Below are 20,424 nucleotides of genomic sequence, written 5' to 3'. Positions count from 1 at the left end.
AGACTCAGTTCTTTCTGAGGTGTCATGTCTCTATAGGACTTGTTTCTAACAACCCAATATTGTGTTTCTGGCAGTAGCATGGGGTACTGCATATGTTTCAAGCCACCCAGTGGTTGCTTCCACCATGGTAAGCACAAAACGCTTATCATTATGAGATCCTGGCAAGGTGACATCATTCACCTGTCACTCCTCCCCATATTTATACTTTTGCCTTGGCCTTCCCCCCAGAGAGGCTTCATATTCTTGGCTTGTTTAATTATGGCACATGATTCACAGTCATGAATAACCAGTGCAATAGCATCCATAGTTAAGTCCACCCCTCAGTCTCTAGCCCAATTATATGTTATGTCCATTCCTTGATGGCCTGAGGTCTCATGGAACCATCAAGCTTGAAATAATTCACTCTTGTTCTGCCAGTCCAAGTCTATTTGAGCCACCTCAATTCTGGCAGCTCGACCTACCTGATGGTTGTTTTGTTGTTCTGCAATAGCCCGACTCTTGGGCAAGTGTGCATCCACGTGACACACCTTTACAATCATATCTTTTTTTTGAGCAGTTATGTTTTTCTACAGTTCAGCAGCCCAAATAGGTTTACACCTCCGTTGCCAGTTATTTTGTTCCCACTGCTGTAACAACCCCCATAAGGCATTTGCCACCATCCATGAGTCAGTATAAAGATAAAGCATTGGCCACCTCTCCCGTTCAGCCACATCTAAGGTCAGCTGGACAGCTTTTACCTCTGCAAACTGACTTGATTCTCCTTTACCTTCAGTGGCCTCTGCGACCTGTCGTGTGGGGCTCCAAACAGCAGCTTTCCATCTCCGATGCTTCCCTACAATATGAAATGATCCATCAGTGAAAAGAGCATATTTCTTTTCATTTTCTGGTAGTTCGATGTATGGTGGGGCCGCTTTAGCACATGACACCTCTTCTCCTGGTGATGTTCCAAACTTTTTATCTTCAGTCCAGTTCATGATCACTTCTAAAATTCCTGGACGATTGAGGTTCCCCATCCGCACTTGTTGTCTAATCAGTGCAATCCACTTGCTCCAGGTGGCATCGGTAGCATGATGGGTGGAGGGAACCTCCCCTTTCAACATCCGGTTCATCATTGACAGTCGAGGTGCCAGAAAGAGCTGCATTTCAGTACCAGCTACTTCGGAAGCAGCCCAAGCCCCCTTATACGTGGCTAAGATCTCCTTCTCAGTTGGAGTGTAGCACTCTTCAGACCCCTTGTACGTTCAGCTCCAAAATCCCAGGGGTCAGCCTTGGATCCCTCCTGAGGCTCTTTGCCACAAACTCCAAGTGGGACCTTTCTCTCCAGCAGCAGTATAGAGGATGTTCTTTACATCCTGTCCAGTCCGTACTGGCCCCAGGTCCATGGCACAGGCTATCTCCTGTTTAATCTGTTCAAAAGCCTGATGCTGCTCTGGGCCCTATGCAAAATCATTCTTCTTCTGCATCACCTGATAAAGGGGGCTTACAATGAGGCTGTAGTTTGGAATATGCATCCTCCAAAAGCCCACTGCACCCAGGAATGATTGTGTCTCTTTCTTGCTAGTTGGTGGAGACATGGCAGTGATTTTGTCGATTACTGTTGGGATGTGATGACATCCATCCTGCCACTTTATACCTAAGAACTGAATTTCCTGGGCAGGCCCTTTTACTTTGCTTCACTTAATAGCAAAACTGGCTCATAGAAGAATTTGAATTATTTGCTCTCCAGCACAGCAGCACTCAGTGGGGGTGTGACCTCATTCAGGCCACGGTAGTCTACTGTCAGCCTCCATTCTCCACTGGCTTTACGCACTGGCCATATGGAGCTGTTAAAAGGTGAGTGAGTTTTACTGATCACTCCCTGATTCTCCAACTGGCGAATCAAATCATGAATGGGGAGCAAGGAATCCCTGTTGGTGCGATACTGCCGTCTGTGCACTGTCTTTGTAGCAATCGGTACCTGCTGCTCTTTTATTTTTACTCGTAGCAGCCTCACAACAGACGGGTCCTCTGACAGGCCAGGTAAAACTGACAGCTGCTTAATGTTGTCCATATCTACAGCAGCGATTCCAAAGGCCCAGTGATACCCCTTAGTATCCTTGTAATGCCCTCTTCTGAGGTAATCAATACCAGGTATGAACGGAAACCCTGGGCCACTCACATAGGATGTTTTTTCCAGTCTTTACCAGTGAGGCTTATTTCAGCCTCCAACACAGTCAATTCTTGAGAGATATCCAGAAATATGGATTGATTCTGTCCCTTCATGACTGGAGGGCATTAGGGTGCACTGTGCACCAGTATCCACCAGTGCCTTATATTTCTGTGGTTCTGATGTGCCAGGCCATCAAATCCACACAGTCCAATAAACTCTATTATCCCTTCCACTCCCTTGACTGAGGGCAGGGCCCCTCTATTGGTTACCTGTGATAACTGGAGCAGCCGTACTGGTGGTTGGACTGTTTTGTAGTTCCCTCACCCATGCTCATAGTACAGGAGTAGGCTGGTCATGCCACTTCCTCATGTCTTCTCTGTGGTCACGTAGGTAACACCACAAGGAAACACACAGTGCAATTTACTGTTGTTCCTTGCTCAATCTGGAAAGCGCTTGTGTCTAATAGCTGAGAATTTTAATGATACACATGAAGGCTTTATGGTCGTTAATTTCTTTACGATCTCTCGCCTTCAACTGAAGCAGCAGCTAGGCCAATTACCAAGTGACACCAAGGAGATGAAGTGGCAAAATGGCGATTTATTGAAACAGACACATCCTTATATAACCTACGCCTTTTTGTCTACACCCACTGTATTACACTAAGATTCTTCCAGAATATGGGGAAGGGCCTGTCACATCACAACAAGCTACCGTCCCAGCTGTCCCAACAGCGAAGCAACCAGGTAACAAGAGATTCATTCTGGTGCCGTGTGTACTCCTTTCTTACGCCTTCGATTTCAGTCATCTTCAGGGGTCGACAAACAGTAACAGAGATTTCCTCCTCGTCACTCTCTTCTTCATGCCACTTTTCCTTTTGCCTTTCTCGGTACTTATCCAGACCTGTCACCTGGATCTTCTGTTGCCTCCTCCTCCACTTCTTTTTTCCATTCTAGATGTGAGGACATCCATTTCCATTTCTTGACTTCCACAAGGGCAATTGATATTGTTACTGCTGCCTCCTGTGACTGATCAAAATTGACTTGGGGATTTCACTTTTTGGCTTGAACCTCAGCTCGGAAACTCTCTCTTTTCAGAACAGTGTTCTATAGAGCACGGTAAGCACAAGCCAAGCCCCAAATAAGTCGTACCCCCTTAGATCTATCTAGGCTGCACCATCCCTGACTCAAATACTGGCTTAGTTTCTCGGGATCCCACAGGTGTTCAAGAGTTAAATCCCATGACATTGCGGGCCCCCACGTCTTGGCGAACCTGAAGGCAAAAGTCAGTGTTCTAGGACAAACAATCACACACCAATATAGTTAAATATAGCTGTGTCCATCTATTGCCTGAAAAGCCGTACTTTTATAGCAAACAAACAAGGGTGTTCAAAAATCACACGTACTAATTGGAAGAAAGCTTCTGCAATAAGAACCCTAAAACCCCGCTTCAAAGCCACGAGCCTTTCACTCTTTTGCTAGAGGTGTCCTTGGTTCTCATGCTGTTTATCCTGCTCCGCAGATGCTGCTCTGAAAAGTGCTTATCTTGATCCATGGCTGCTGCTCTGTAAAATTCTTCTTGTATTACAACAGAATGGCAGTTCCCTGGGGTCTCCAACACACTTCCAGCCAGCTGGCAAATGCCGCTGAGGACCTTCAGGAAAGAAATGCCCTGGGTAGTGACAATGTTCACTGGACAACTGTGAGCCCCACAATGGGTCTCGTACCTTGTGCCATCTTCTGAACACCAGTACCACAGTGTAGATGCAAGGCCCAGCCAGGCAAAATCAAAACATGCTTCTGGAAGGGGATCCTTTCTGAAGAGTCGTTACACTAATGAGAGGACCACAAACATTCACTCAGCTAACTCCAAATCTCTGTGCCTTTGCAGGCCTAGGGTCTTGTTTGGTTCACAGAGACATGGTGGGTAGATTCTCAGCTCTGTACTGTAGCAAATGGGGTACAGATTCTGCATGACGGATGGGCAATGAAGAAGAAGAAAGGCTGCTGCCATCCATGAGAGGGCACTTGCAGCGACTCGGCACGGACTCAGATGTGAACGATCCAAATCGTTTATTACAAGTTCTCACATCCCTTATATACCTTCACAAGTTGTTATTTTCTAACTTTCCCATCCGCCCTTACAACTTTCCCAAACATCTTACATGTCAACAAAGCATTCTACAAAACACTTTTCAACTGTCCATGCAGGCACATAACCAATCAGAGCTGTGAGACTCTTCTTCTCCTTGCAGAGGTGTCCTTGGTTCCCATGCTGTTTATCTTGCTCCACAGCTGCTGCTCTGAACAGTTTTTCTTGTATTCCCACAATTCCCCCTTTTTTGTTTATTGACAAGCTACTACCATACTATAAAATAACGCTATTTATATTAATAACATAATCATTATAACTCAATCAAGGCCTCGATTGACAAGACTCTAAAAGTGAAAAAAGAGACAAGTCAAATACAACATAACAACATTACTGTTAAACCCACTAAAAAGAACAAACATGTTTGTACTGCAACCTAAGTTTCTGCAACCTGAAAATATATCCATGAGGGTCCCATTGTGTTAATCCGTAACTGATCAGGAAAAGGCTTCAATTTTTATATACTCTGATATATTGATTTTTAATGACCACTAAAATTTGTGCAGTAAATGCTTTTAAAATGTTCATAACCATGCTCTACCAACTGAGTTATCCGGGCTAATAACTGATTAATGATCGCACAATTTAATGGAATAGCATGTCAAATAGAACCAATTTTAGAGGACAAATGTACTAGAGTATCACTAAGGGCATTATTACTTATTGACCCTTGAGAAACAGCAAGCCATGTTGGTGGTGGATGTGACAGGTAGTGCCAGCAGGGCGTCCCCTGCTTCAAGGTGCACCTTTCCTCTCTCACCCATCACAGATTCTCTCCTGCATTCAGGGTCTGAAGGATTTCTTCCAGTTGTACACCACATCCGCATGGCCAGTGCGTGATATAGAGCCCAAGTGGAACACCTGCTTGGAAAACAGAATAAACCATCAAATTTAGTTCTATTAGCGTGCACTTTTGTCTAAAATGATGCATGGTTATATTTTCAGATCCCAATTAATTGGATGTAAAAGAGGTATCCGTTCTATGATCCAGGGTCATCTCTTTGCCTGGGATTCCTTTCCAGGTTTTGTCTTTGCAAATTAAGAAAAGCTAATTAATAGGTTAATAACATCATAACCAAACAGTACTAAAACATTAAAAGAGCTATTCCTGTAGATTCTAGCATTGATTAGATCAAATCCTGTTTAATACACATCTGATCTATTACTAAAATAGAAGAAGCACACAACATCCTAGCTAATGCCTTAAACTCTAAATCTTGAGACTGCATTCACCTGTATGTGCTGTGGAAAATACGTAAGAAGAATGAGTATCTATTGTTACATGTGCATATTTTAGACGGCCAAATTCAGGAACGTGAGTGACATCTGTCTGACACAGTTGAAGAGGTGCTGTGCCACATGGATTTGTCCGAGTCTGAGGCAAAGAGCTATCAGTCAAATTATGTAGCTGATATTCAGTCATAAACACGGTGTATTGCATAGGAGAGAGGATCATTCTTAACACAGTTTTCCAATCGTGAGGGGTCATAGCGTAACTGTCACTGTTTGCAACCAAAAGATTGTATGTAAAGGCTGACTGAACTCCGAATGTTCTCACTGACTCCCTTAGCTCCTTCACTGCCTCATAAGGCAGAGATTCCAAACGGGGGACCTGATTAGGAAAGGTCTGCAACGTGTCAGCATCACTTCTTAATATTGTTTCTTTTTTGCATTGCTCTAAGACATCACAGTACGCTGTAGGGAAATTTGTCATTCCTGCTTCCTTCAAAGTATCATCAGGAGGAAATGCGTCCGATTCTCTTTCTGGATCTTCTGGACCGGGGTCACAACGATCCCCTGGTTTCGATCCGTCCGTGTCTTTAACCACGTTACACGCCGGCTGCACAGACGCAGCAGCGCACGACGTGGGGGGGGAGGAGGGCAGAAGCGGCGCGACGAGCGTCGTAGGCGGAGCGAAGGGCGAGGGCGCCGTAGAGGGCGGCAACGCGGCGAACGTCGGGGGAGGAGCGAACGGCGGGAGCGCGAAGGGGGGCAGCCGCGGCCCCTCGTCTCTCCGAATCGGGGAGGGGTCGGAGCCGCCAGTCGGATCCGGGCACGGGCCGCTTCCCGCAGCGAGAGGCAGCGGCGGGGTTGGGACGGAGGGCGGCAGGGAATGGTCAGAATAAATTCTTTCCCGTCGTGATTGCTTAATCCCTTCCATTATCCGGCTCCAAACGGGCAACAGCTTAGCAGCCTTTCTGTCTTTAGCGAGAGAAGCCTCGTAGAGTTTTGAGCCGATTTTGTCCCAAAGTTCTCCATCGAGAGAGAACTCAGTTTTTGGAAATTCAGGGACATTTTTGCTTATCCATTTAAGAAGAGTAGCTAATGCTGAAGTAGACACAGTCTTATCCTGATACGGTAACACTGACCGCAATACTTCGAGATTTACTTTCTGCTCCTTCGTTAGTGAGCTCCCCATAGTTCCCGACTGCTCACCTTCTGTCCTGCAGAACGGTGCGGGTGCGCGCGAAACAGTCTCTCCGAAGTTCAGTCGGGCGACGCTGCCGGACCGGGCTCGCTCAGCCGCGGGTTGATTTGCTCCACGTTGTGGGCGCCATTTGCAGCGACTCGGCACGGACTCAGATGTGAACGTTCCAAATCGTTTATTACAAGTTCTCACATCCCTTATATACCTTCACAAGTTGTTATTTTCTAACTTTCCCATCCGCCCTTACAACTTTCCCAAACATCTTACATGTCAACAAAGCATTCTACAAAACACTTTTCAACTGTCCATGCAGGCACATAACCAATCAGAGCTGTGAGACTCTTCTTCTCCTTGAAGAGGTGTCCTTGGTTCCCATGCTGTTTATCTTGCTCCACAGCTGCTGCTCTGAACAGCTTTTCTTGTATTCCCACAGGCACTGAGCTCTGCCTGGGGATGGCAGAGGAGCCAGCTGAGAACTGATGGAAAGGGCTCAGAAAGGAGAGCAGCAGATTCTGTTTGCTTCCTGATCAGGAAGAACAAGAAGAGGGGACAGGCAGGAATCTGAGTTACAGCTGGGATGGAATTGTTTTCTTCAGACTGTCCGCTGTGGTGCAGTGTTTTGGTTCTAGGAGAAAACCACTGATAACACTCTGATGTTTACAGCTGCTGCTAAGCAGTGTTGTACAGAGCCAAGGCCATGGTCAGTGGAGGGCACATGGAGCTGGGAGGGAACAGAGTGAGGACAGCTGACTGATAGTGGCCAAAGGGACGTTCTCTATCAGCTGACAGCAAGCAGAAATTGTACTGAAAGGGGTGGGAGTTCATCTCAGTCTCTTCACTGCCCAGGGTCCAGCTGAGCATCAGTCTGGTGGTGCTGAGCAAGTGCTTGTGCATCAGTTGTTACATACAATTCCATATCAACGGATATATAGTGATAACTATTACTCCTCACCTTTTATCTCTCTTAGTAAATTGCTTTGTTACAACCCAGAAGTTGTACTTTTTTTCCCAGTTCTCATCCCCATCCCACTGGGAATGGGGCAGTGCACCAAGCACTGTGAGCTGCTGAGCCACATGTTGGGTTCAACAACCACCATCATTTTGGTGCCTGATGTGAGGCTCCAAGGGTTGAGATAGCAGCACATCTGTCCTGAGCAGATAGGGCTTTGTGGGAGCTGGAGAAGTGCAGGCCATGGTGCTGTTATGTGTGGATGTGCTTCCTATGTGTGGAGCTTGTTGAGTCTTCTCATGAAGCTTCACTGCACAGCTCCTTACTTGGTGCTTGGATGCTGGATTAGGGTATTTATTTTGCTATGCTGTTTGACCTCAGTTTGTACCACGATAAAATTGGCAGCTGACAAAGTGAAGTTTTGTGCACATTCAGCTCTGTGGTCATCTTTGGGTTTTGGAAGTAACATTGTCCATATGATTAGGAATTACACAATTTACATTGTCGCCTCTGTGAGTCCGGGGGTGTACTGGATATTGTGTTGAGGGACATGGTTTAGTGGGAGCTATAGGTAATAGGTGAACGGTTGGACTGGATGATCTTTTAGGCCTTTTCCAACCTTGGTGATTCTATGAATCTATGATTGAGGTTAAACAATTATTCAGGAATATCACTGAGAGATCTGCCCCAAAGTGAGAAGGCTCTGCATGGCAGGGGGTGTGGGACAGTCTGGGCAGCTGCCTGGAGCGGTGGGCACCCCCAGGGCTTTGGAACTTCATCTCCGAGCAACTGCAGGATCCCGAGAAACTGGTAGAATATTGGGGGCAGGTCTGCTGTGGCACTGGTAACCCCCAAGATGCACAAATGACTGCAGTGTGCCAGATCCAGAGAGCTGGAAATGCTGACAGTGCTGCAACCTCTGCAACTCCTGGCACAGACCCTGCAGCAGTTCCAAGGTTTTGCTACACGTTCTGCAGTTGCTCCAAGCTCTGGGACAGATCCCGCTGTCTCTCCATCCCTCATAATGAGCTCTGCAGTTACTCGTGCTACGGGTCCTGTAGCTGTTCCAAGTATGGAAATAAGAAAATGGTACAAATTCCTCCCAAGGGAGGAAGTACAGCCCTGCGGTGGCTCCAACCCCTCCAATGAGCCCAGTGGCTGCTCCAACATAGTCACATGTCCTGTGGTGATTCCAGCTCTGGCAATGAACTCTGAGGTCACTTCAACTCCTGCAACAGCCCAACAGCCACTTCAGCTCCTACAGTGAACCCTGTGGCTGTTAAAACCCCTGCAACTAATCCTGGACTTGCAAACAGATGCACATAGGGATTAGTTCATATATGTTTGCAACTGCATATGTTGTATATGTGTGAAAATACACTAAATATATTATATATGTATAAATACATTTGTCATAATTATTATCCTTTTCTTTTTCTCTTTGTCTCAACCCATAAACCTTAAACCACAGCACTGCCCCGAGACGCTTACGGATTTCCTTGGGACTATTCAATCTGATCTGGTCACACAGTGAAGAGCACCTGAAGATCTCAAGGTTTTCTCAGGGAGCAGCTCCTGAGGTATATTCCTTACACCAGCTTTGGAAGAGGCCTCCCTCCAGTTCTCTGGTTCTGCTCTGAAGGTGCCCTCTTGTTATGGCAGTGCCAGCAAGGAGACCAGCTCTGACAGACCTGTTCATATTGCCGGCTACTGACTGCAGCCCTGGATTGCTGCTGTAGAGGCAACAGGACTGTCGTGAGACACAGAAGACCTTCAGGACTGCACAAATGAGAGGACTCAAGAGCACTGCAGCACTGGTAAGAGCACTTAATGAAAAGAGCACTTTGTGCTGCTGTCTGTTGCTGTACATCCCCAGATCCAGGGAGCTTCCAAGTAGGAAGAAAGAAAATCTAAGTAAGTCTATTTTGAAAGCTTTTTAGGTATCTTATAACATATTCAGGGAATCTGGTTCCATGTTTACATGAGTTCTTGGAGTGAGAAAATGGAAATTAGGTAGGAAAGAATTTAAATACATTTTTATTTATAAGTTCAATAACATTTTTTTTTTGCACATTCCTATATCTCACATAATCAAACAGACAAAGATGCATAAAACGTAAAGAACCATCACTGGGAATCCTATTGAGGAAGTTGTGCATTTTATTGTAGCTGGAATAGTGCGTATTGCAACACCTTCCTGAAAGCGTGCTTGATCTCCCTGTTCCTCATGCTGTAGATAATAGGGTTTAGTGTTGGAGGAACCACTGCATACAGAACTGCCACTGTCAGATCCAGGAGTGGGGAGGAAATGGACGGGGGCTTCAGGTAGGCAAAAGCACCAGTGCTGAGAAACAGGGAGACCACGGCCAGGTGAGGGAGGCACATGGAGAAGGCTTTGTGCCGTCCCTGCTCAGAGGGCATCCTCAGCACAGCCATGAAGATCTGCACATAGGACACCACTATGAAAACAAAGCAGCCAAAGCCTAAACTCACACCAAAAAAGAGAAACACAACTTCCCTGAGATAGGAGGCTGAGCAGGAGAGTTTGAGGATCTGGGGGATTTCACAGAAAAACTGGTTGACAACATTGCCTTGGCAGAGAGGCAGTGAGAATGTACTGGCAGTGTGCAGCAGGGAATAGAGAACCCCAGCGCCCCAGGCAGCTGCTGCCATGGTGGCACAAGCTCTGCTGTCCATCAAGGTCCCGTAGTGCAGGGGCTTGCAGATGGCAACGTAGCGGTCATAGGACATGATGGTGAGAAGGGACAAATCTGCTGAGAGGAAGAAGACAAAGAAAAAGATCTGTGCAGCACATCCTGTGTAGGAGATGGCCCTGGTGTCCCAGAGGGCGTTGGCCATGGCTTTGGGGAGAGTGGTGGAGATGCAGCCCAGGTCGAGGAGGGCCAGGTTGAGGAGGAAGAAGTACATGGGGGTGTGCAGGTGGCGGTCGCAGGCTACGGCTGTGCTGATGAGGCCGTTGCCCAGGAGGGCAGCCAGGTAGATGCCCAGGAAGAGCCAGAAGTGCAGGAGCTGCAGCTGCCGCGTGTCTGCCAACGGCAGCAGGAGGAACTCGCTGATGGAGCTGCTGTTGGGCATCTGCTGTTGTTGGGCTTGGAGTCCTGTTCAGAGTGCAGAAGATAATGACAAGTCCAGACCATTCTCAGAGACACTCCTCCTGCAATAATATAAAATGTTTTCATTCTCCTACAACAGTGTACATTTAGCACCATTACTTGCATTTAATTTCATTTTGTTCAGCATTCCTTAGGCAGAAGCAGCATTTGGAGCTCTAACCATTCCTCTTACTTTCTTACCTTATCCTGTCTCCCTGGATATTTTCATCTGTTTCCTGTCTCGTATCTTTACACCAACTGCTCTTAGTGCCCCAAAAGCAGCCTCTGTGCCATTCAACTTCAGTTAGAAAAAGCTGCCTGTTCACAGCTAAAGTAAATTATTCATGCCTACAGAAAATAATGATAATTAATATTGTTTCCATCCTTCAAAAAATGGGAGACTGGAAGCACAAAACGTATGACTGTTCACAAAAAAAGCAACTGATGTGATGGATGCAAAATTCTCAGAAGTGTGACAACTACTTTCTGCCTCCAATTCGTTTTGCCTCAGAACAAGAAATGAGAATCCCCTGCTTTGGATCTCCTCTTCCAAAGGCCCTAGAAAACAGAGTTGTGCAGTGGAGCTGTGATCCCCTGCCCCAGGCAGCAGCTGTGGCAGCACAAGCCCTGCCGGGGGGCTCCTTCCCCCCACACGTCTCCCCGCAGCACCCTGGGCAGCTCCCCGGGCAGGCTGAGTGCTGAGCCTGGCAGGCAGCAGAGTCCCATACCCGGCACACAGCCCCTGGGGCACAGCAGGGACCCTGCTCTGCAGGACAGCCCTGGGTACCCGCCTGCAGCCCCAGCTGCACATCCTGCAGCCATACAGGGGCACACAGCCCTTAGGGCTGTGCTCTGACACTGCAGCACAGAAGACCAGACCTGGAGCAGAAGGCTTTTAACAAAGTAAAGAAACATGCAGTGCCTGCAGCCAGATCTGCTATGGGGTGTCCCAGATTGTTAACCCTCTATGAAAAGCAGCTCACGGTCTGCAGTGAGACTTACCGTGTCATGGTCTGTGAGGAAACCTCCTGCAGCAAGCTCACAGCCCACTCACACCACACACATCCTGTAAGCTCTCTCCCCTTTCTCTTCTCTTCTTCTGTCAGCTGCAGGCTGTGCTGTGCACAAGAGCTGCTCCTGGGTACAGCTCTGTCTCTCTGCACTTCTGCCCTCATTTATGAGCTCCCTGTGTCCCAGGAGCCTGGCCCAGCTCAGCAACAGATTATGTCATTTTTATCCTTTCCACTCATTTCCCCTGACTTGTCCCTGGGTCCTCATGGCCAATAGCTACTAAAAGACAACAGCATCATGACTGTGAGTTGAAATTTGCTCAATTAACCACCACATGTCCAGTGGTCAGTGACTGATTGGAGACATATGGGGAGTGCTCCCAGTTATTGTTTGATGAAACAATAAGGGCACCCAGACAAGGAAGGCGAGGTTTGGACTTTCCCTGTGCAGAGCAGTGATCCAGTTGAGGCAGTGCAGGAGTCTCATCCCTTGACAGAAATCCTGGAGCTGAAATGGGATTCAGCTCCCTACACACCCACAGGAGCTGGGATTCCTCTGGTTCAGCTCAGAAGTGCACAAGGAGTTGCCTGCATGTGAGCTCCTGCTCTGAGTCCTCGGTCCTTCAGCTGGGAGGCAGCTGCTCACACACAGACACTGGGTGATGCCCAAGGTGCCTGGGCTGCTCCTGATGTGTGCCAGTGCTTGTAAACCGTGTGGGAAATCCCTGAGATAGACAGCTCCTTCCTGGGCATCAGCTGAGGGCCAGAGAGGGGATAGCACTGGCTGTCTGGTGAATTCACATGCAGCTGCAAGAGCAGCACAGGGCCATCAGCAAAGCCATGCCCATGGTGTGACCATGTTGCTATGTCAACTCCAAGGCCCACAATCGGTCTATTGTCTGTGTGCCACCTTCTGCGCATTAATACCATGGATGAGCTCTCCAGTCCGGCTAAGTCCAGTGATGCTTTCCAATGAGGATGTTTACTCCTGTATTTTTGCACTAATGCAAACACCAACGCACAAGAAGCTAGAAATCTTGGTAGAGCTGCAGGCCTGAGCTCCTGTTTGGACCATGGGGACACAGTTGAATGGCTTCCACAACTGCACTGTAGCACAAGGGGGATACTGAGTCTTTAGGATGGATGGGTGAGGAGACAAGGAAGAGCGACTGCCCTCTGTGAGAGTGCACTGAGCTCTGCCTGGGGATGGCAGAGCAGCCAGGTCAGAGCTAATGGAAATGGCCAACAGAGGAGACCAACAGTGTCTGTACCTGTCTTCCTGATCAGGGAGAGCAAGTGGAAGGTGCCCTCTGCAGACAGACGGGAGTCTCATGTTGTCTGGCCATTGTCCCCTTTGGGAGCCTTTTTCATTCCAGTATGTGCTGCAGGGACAGCACAGCAGGGCATGTGGCATCCAGCAGATCCATGGAGAGCACAGATGGCAGCTTCTTGACCAAGCCATGGAGGAACCAAAGAGGAGAGGTGCTCTGCTGGATCTCATACTCACCGGCATGGAAGGTTTGGTGGGAATTGTGAAGGTGAAAGGGGCATCAGGCCACGTGCAAAAGACAAAAGGATCTAATTTTATTTATGTATTTATTTATTTTGAGGCTGTAAGCTTAAAAGATGAACATATATGCAAAAAAACTGAAACAAAGAATTGAAGACAAAGATAGAAATCAATGAAAATGTGTTAACGCTTTTCAACATGAGAAATTCTCATGAGTCTTGCTCCATTTTTAGTTGTAAATATGAGTCTTTGTAGGGATTTTGTGTCTTTTTTTTTTTTTTTTTTTTTTTTTCCTTTAATTCAGATGCTTTCAGGTACAGAGACACAGACAGCGATGCCAGTGCCATCATTGCCCTGTGACTAAATCCTGGCGCCCACCGCTGCTCTTCCCTGCTGCCTATTTGATCCCTCATCCTCCAGGTGTCTCCAGGTGTCCTAAATAAATGGTCGTGGTTAAAGGCATATTTTCAGCAGGCCATTTAGACACATGCTCCTGCCACAGCCTGACAGATTTCCCCATCCCTTTCTTATTGTTCAGTCAGATACCTTCCAATTATCTGTCTGATTTGTGACTTTTAGGGGGATGACTAAAATTTGCTCCATCTCACCAAAGACTGATGGACTATGTTGTCAACTCCTTCACTGTGATTCTATCTATCTTTTCCTATCTTTTCTTTTTCTCTTACTTTTTCTTTTTCTATGTCGTTTTCTTCTCCTTTTCCTTTTCCTTTTCTTTTTCCTTTTCCTTTTCTTTTTCCTTTTTCTTTTCCTTTTCTTTTTCCTTTTCCCTTTCCATATCCTTTCTTTTTTCCTTTTTCTATTTCTATTTCTTTTTTTTTCTCTTTCTCCCTTTCATTTTTTCATGCTTTAAAGAAAGCATGAATTCTGTAAGATGTTCATTAATGTCAGTAAAAGTGAAAAAAAAAGAGTTGAAGACAAAGATAGAAATCAAGAAGAAAGTGTTAACCCGTCTCAGTGTGTGAAATACTCACGAGTCCTGTTCAATTCTAAGTTGATACCTCCCAACTCCCTGGCTGATCTTTCCAAGGGAGATTACTGAAATTTGCTCCATTCCTCAAAAGTCTGTTGTCAAATCCTTCACCGTGATTCTATCTATCCTATCCTATCTGTTTCTAACTCATTTCATGTGCAAATATTCCCTATGAAAAATAAACCTCAATAGAAGCTGCTTGGACACGGCATGCAGTTGATCACTGTGTTTTACTGTTCATTCAATTGCATCACCTTTCCTTCTGTTTGTTGGACATAAATAAAGAGAATTCTTTCTTTTTCCATGTGCAGCTGGTTCTCTGTGGAAAGCCAGTGGGAGTTGGTACAAAGGAGGTTTAACACTGAGCGGGTGACAGCAGAGTGATGTAAGGAAAACTGATGCAAGTGCCATGAGGCCAATGTGAGTAGTGGGGTGGGGAGATTGAGGAGGAACTTTGTCCACACAGAAAGAGAATAGAACTCATTGGGGACAACCTGGATTGGCATCAGTTGCAAAATGCTTCTTTTACTTCTTGTATAAAACAGTCCATAAATAAATAGAAAATAAATGCTGTTTTGATTCTTGCTCTTTATGCACTCTCCATTTTGCTGAACAAGTTCTGAAAACCTGAAGAAGAGAACAGGAAGGCACAAGGCACAGGAGGCTCTTTAAGGTTAGAATGGGCCCCAGGGCGTATTTGCTGCTAAGTCTGTCAACCTCCAGTGCAGAGAGAAGTTTGCACAAAGAACTCAGCAAGACAAAGTCAGAAGCAACAGTGAAGTTTCTTGGAGTATTAATGGGACCACTGAGGGCCATTATCAAGTAAGCTTCCCAAGGCACTAATTAGAGCAGATAATTGGAAGCCATTACTCCAGTCAGGCAAAGGCACTGGCATGGTGGCTCTGATGCTAAGAAAATCCTCCTTTGTCTTAAGAAGCAAACAGGACAAGCCCTGATTCCCAGACCCTTGGCAGGGAGATCCTGTCTCTCATGTTGGCTCAGGGCCCTTCCTGGGGCAGTGAGATGGAGTTCTGTATGATGTTTAATGAAAGACATGGGGACAGAGATCCCAGGCTCTGCATTAGGTGCAATGATACTGTCAAGTTCATGTCCCATGTGTGCCCCGTGTCTCATCGCAGGATGTGGGATGTGAGAAGGGCTCTGTCTAAACAGGCAGTCAATCACAGTGAAATTCTGAACTTCAGATCTCCCAGTTCCAGTGCCCTCCTGTGCACACCCTCCCATTGTTTGATGTCCTTTATGTTCTGCATTGCCCAGAAGTGAACCTAGTGCTCCAGGTGATGCTGGAGCTGCACAGAGCAGAGAGGGACAATCCTTTCCCTCACCCAGATGGCAATAAAATGCCTGATGTGCTCCAGGGGACCGTTAGCTTTCCTGGCTGTCTGGGCACACTGCTGACTCACATTCAATTAGATTTTGACCAGAACCCCCAGTCCTTTTCAGTCAGAACTCTCTCCAGTGTCCCGTATACATTCTGTGTTTATGTCCAGGGTTGCCCCTACCCAGTTGCACAATCAGGCACTTGTTCTTGTTAGATGTTATTCACTTGGTGCTTAGTACCAATTGGTACCCACTTCTCTGACTTGTCCACATCTCTCTGCAAGTCCTCTCCACCCTCAGTGGAGGCAACAGCACCTCCTCATCTGCTATCATCAGCGAACATAAGCAAAAATTCCTGCATGCAAGTCATCCACAAAAACATGGAAGAGAAGTGGCCCTATAATGGAGCCCTGGGGAACCCTGATAGTGACCATCTACCAGGCTGATGGAACCCATTGACTGTAATCCTTTGGGGCTGACCTACTGGCCAACAGCTCATCCACCACATTCTGTTTCTGTCTAGCCGTATGCAGGACATTCTGTCCAGAAGGGTGCTGTGAGAAATAGTCTTAAAAGCTCTACTAAAATTCTCAAGGATAACATCAACTGTCAACCCTTGGTCAACCAATTCACTAACATTGTCATAAAAAGACCTATAGTTAAACAGGAATTTCCCCTCGGGATCCTGTGTTGACTGTGACCAATGACACAATTGTCCTTCAGGTGATTTTCAATCACTCTCACAATCACTTTCTTCATAATTTTACCAGGCACTGGAGTTAGACTGACTGGTTCATAATTTCACCTGTCATCTTTCTTGCTCTTCCTTACAATGAGACAACATTTGCCAGCTTCTCTTCAACTTGTATGACCATGGATTTATTTAGATGCCATTGAAATGAGAGCCCAGAGAATACTAAGGTGTCATCATTGCAAGAACATAGATGTGCCATAGCTTTGCAGTGTATTGAACTCTGGAGTATGCCACAGATGAAGCATAGAGAAAGACTGGCCTCTTCTGTTGGCAAGCAGAATAACACTGCTTGATACATGGGGACTGTGTCTCTGCTCTGCTATGCTCTGCTTGCAGGGGAAAGGTGCAGGGGGTTGCTCTCATGTCAGTGCTCATATCTGAGGTGTGGGTTCAAAGTGGAGAGACCAGGCTTTTTTCAGCAGTGTGTGGAGACAAGACAAGGGGAAATGGAACAGAAACAGGAGCATAGGAAGTTCTGCACAAATGTGTGCAAGAACATCTTTACAGTGAGAGTGACAGAGCCCTGGAATAGGCTGCCCAAGGGGTTGGGGAGTCTCCTTCTTTGGAGATATTCAAGACCAGCCTGGACGCCCACCTGTGTGTCTACCTGGTGTTCCCCAGGGGTCTGTGCTGGGGCCTGTCCTCTTCAGTATCTTTATTGATGACCTGGATGAGGGCACTGCGTGCATCCTATGTAGGTTTGCAGACTACACCAAATTGGCTGGGAGTGTGGATCTGCCTGAAGTTAGCAAGGCCCTACTGAGGGATCTGGACAGGCTGGAGAGCTGGGCTGAAGCCAATGGGGTGAGGTTCACCAAGACCAAATGCCACGTCCTGAAATTTGGGACCTGGAATGGACTGCCCAGGTGGGTGGTGGATTCAGTGACCATGGAGGCGTTCAAGGAATGATTGGATGTTGTGTTGAGGGACATGGTTTAGTGGGGGCTGATAGGTGACCAGCCGTACTGGATGATCATTTATGTCTTTTCTAACTTTGGCGATTCTATTATTCTCTGATATCCCGTCCTTGTATGAGTGCCCTCTTTGAGCAAACACTCTCTGGGATGACTCAGAACATGTCTGGAATTAGTCACTGACTACTGGTCATCTGGTGTTTAATTCAACAGATTTTAATGTACTGTCATGATGCTGTTGTCTTTCAGGAGCTGTTGGCCATGAGGACCCCGGGACACCACAGGGGAGATGAGTGGGAAGGATAAAAAATGACATCATCTGTTACTGAGTTGGGCTGGGCTTCTGGGACACAGGGAGCTCATAAAAGTGAGAAGTGTTGTAGAGGGAATGCTGTGCCCAGGAGCAGCTCTTGTGCACAGCACAGCAGGGCTGGGGCTTGAGCAGCAATTCACATGACGATAGAAGAAAGGGAGAGAGAGCTTACAGTGTTTGATCAGCGTGAACCTGCTGTAAACGGACTGCAGGAGCACTGATAACAGATCAACAGAATGGTAAGTGTCTAGCAGTAGGCAATGCAGCTGATTTTCCTGGAGGGATCACCAAATCGGGGACATCCCGTAGCAGATCTGGCTGGAGGCACTGCATGTTTCTTTACTGTGTTAAAAGCCTTCTGCTCCAGCTGAGGGCTACCGTGCTGCAGCACCAGAGCACAGCCCTGAGGGCTGCGTGTCCCAGCACGGCTGCAGGCTGTGCAGCTGGGGCTGCAGGCAGGTGCCCAGGGCTGTCCTGCAGAGCAGGGTCCCTGCTGTGCCCCAGGGGCTGTGTGCCGGGTATGGGACTCTGCCACCTGCCAGGCTCAGCACTCAGCCTGCCTGGGGAGCTGCCCAGGGCGCTGCGGGGAGACGGGTGGGGGGAAGGAGCCCCCCAGCAGGGCTTGTACTGCCACAGCTGCTGCCTGGGGCAGGGGATCACAGCTCCACTGCACAACAGGATGTTTGTGAGGGCACTTTGCAAGAGGAGAGCCAAGGCAGGGGATTTCCATTTCTGTTCTGAGGCAAAGAGAATTGGGGTCAGAAATCTAAAAGGGACAATAAGAGTTATGAGAATTTTTCATCAACCAATTGCTTGTTTTGTGAACACTCACACATGATGTGCTTTCAGTCTCCCCTTTCTCAAAGGATGGAATTATGATCATTTTCTGTAGGCATGAATAATTCACCTATCCTACAAAGAGGCAGCATTTTCTAACTGAAACTGAATGCCACAGAAGCTCGGGTAGGGGGCTCTAAAAGCACTTGGGGTAAAGATATGAGACTTGAAACAGATGAAAATATCCATGGAGAAGGGATAAGAAAATAAGAGGGAGGTCAGAGCACCATATGCTGCTTCTGCTTAAGGAATGCTGAAATACATGAAATTGAATGCAAGTAATGGTGCTAAATGTACACTGTTGTAAGAGAATAAAAACATTTCATAGTATAGCAGGAAGAGTGTCTCTGAGAATGGTTTGGACTTGTCATTATCTTCTGCACTCTGAACAGGACTCCAAGCCCAGGAACAGCAGATGCCCAACAGCAGCTCCATCAGCGAGTTCCTCCTGCTGCCGTTGGCAGACACGCGGCAGCTGCAGCTCCTGCACTTCTGGCTCTTCCTGGGCATCTACCTGGCTGCCCTCCTGGGCAACGGCCTCATCAGCACAGCCGTAGCCTGCGACCGCCGCCTGCACACCCCCATGTACTTCTTCCTCCTCAACCTGGCCCTCCTCAACCTGGGCTGCATCTCCACCACTCTCCCCAAAGCCATGGCCAACGCCCTCTGGGACACCAGGGCCATCTCCTACAAAGGATGTGCTGCACAGGTCTTTTTCTTTGTCTTCTTCATCTCAGCAGAGTATTCCCTTCTCACCATCATGTCCTATGACCGCTATGTTGCCATCTGCAAGCCCCTGCACTACGGGACCTTGATGGGCAGCAGAGCTTGTGCCACCATGGCAGCAGCTGCCTGGGGCACTGGGGTTCTCTATTCCCTGCTGCACACTGCCAGTACATTCTCACTGCCTCTCTGCCAAGGCAATGTTGTGAACCAGTTTTTCTGTGAAATCCCACAGATCCTCAAGCTCTCCTGCTCAGCATCCTACCTCAGGGAAGTTGTGTTTATCTTTTTTGGTGTGAGTTTAGGCTTTGGTTGCTTTGTTTTCATAGTTGTGTCCTATGTGCAGATCTTCGTGGCTGTGCTGAGGATGCCCTCTGAGCAGGGACGGCACAAAGCCTTCTCCACGTGCCTCCCTCACCTGGCCGTGGTCTCCCTAGTTGTCAGCACTGGCATTTTTGCCAACCTGAAGCCCCCAACCATTTCCTCCCCACTCCTGGATCTGACAATGGCACTTCTGTACTCAGTGGTTCCTCCAACACTGAACCCTATTATCTACAGCATGAGGAACAGGGAGATCAAGCACGCTCTCGGGAAGATCTTGCAATACGCACTATTCCAGCTTCCATAAAATGTACAGCTTCATCATAGGATTCCCAATGATGGTTCTTTATGTTTTATGCATCTTTGATTGTTTGATTATGTGAGATATAGCAACGTGCAAAAAAATATATATTATTGAACTTAAAAATAAAATTGTATTACACCTCTTTCCAAACCAATTTCCTTTTTTTCATTCCAAGAGCTCATGTAAACATGTATCCAGATTCCCCAAATACGTTAAAAGATACCTAAAAAGGTTTCAAAATAGACTTTTACTTAGCTTTTCTTTTTTCCTACTTTGTCTGGATTTAGGTAGATACAGCCACAGACAGCAGCTCAACGTGCTCTTTTCATTTCTGATCTCCTTACACTGCCACAGTGCTCTCAAGTCCTCTCATTTGTGCAGTCCTGATGGTCTTGTGTGTCTCACGACCGTCCTGTTGCCTCTACAGCAGCAATCCAGGGCTGCAGTCAGTGGCCGGCAATACGAACAGCTGTGTCAGAGCTGGTCTCCTTGCTGGCACTGCCATAACAAGAGGGCCCCTTTAGAGCAGGACCAGAGAACTGGAGGCCTCTTCCAAAGCTCGTGTTAGGAATATACCTCAGGAGCTGCTCGCTGAGAAAACCTCGAGATCTACTGGTGC

The 20,424-nt window shown here is 47.3% G+C and overlaps 1 protein-coding gene across 1 annotated transcript; it reads right to left on the bottom strand.

The window, feature by feature from the left end:
* Positions 1-4,573: 4,573 nt before the first annotated feature.
* On the bottom strand, positions 4,574-11,797 carry LOC146759703 (uncharacterized). Its single transcript, XM_085509850.1, has 3 exons — positions 11,790-11,797; positions 5,531-6,309; positions 4,574-5,158 (listed from the first exon to the last, which is right to left on the bottom strand). The coding sequence occupies exons 1-3, from the start codon at positions 11,795-11,797 to the stop codon at positions 5,061-5,063; spliced, it is 885 nt and encodes a 294-aa protein (XP_085365976.1). The 3' UTR covers positions 4,574-5,060.
* Positions 11,798-20,424: the final 8,627 nt, after the last annotated feature.

This window comes from Coturnix japonica, chromosome 9, assembly GCF_054131305.1.
Source record: "Coturnix japonica strain WE chromosome 9, WE-NBRP24, whole genome shotgun sequence".
NCBI lineage: Eukaryota > Metazoa > Chordata > Aves > Galliformes > Phasianidae > Coturnix > Coturnix japonica.
The sequence above is the reverse complement of the archived record's forward strand: the minus strand, read 5'-3'. Positions and strand labels throughout refer to the sequence as shown.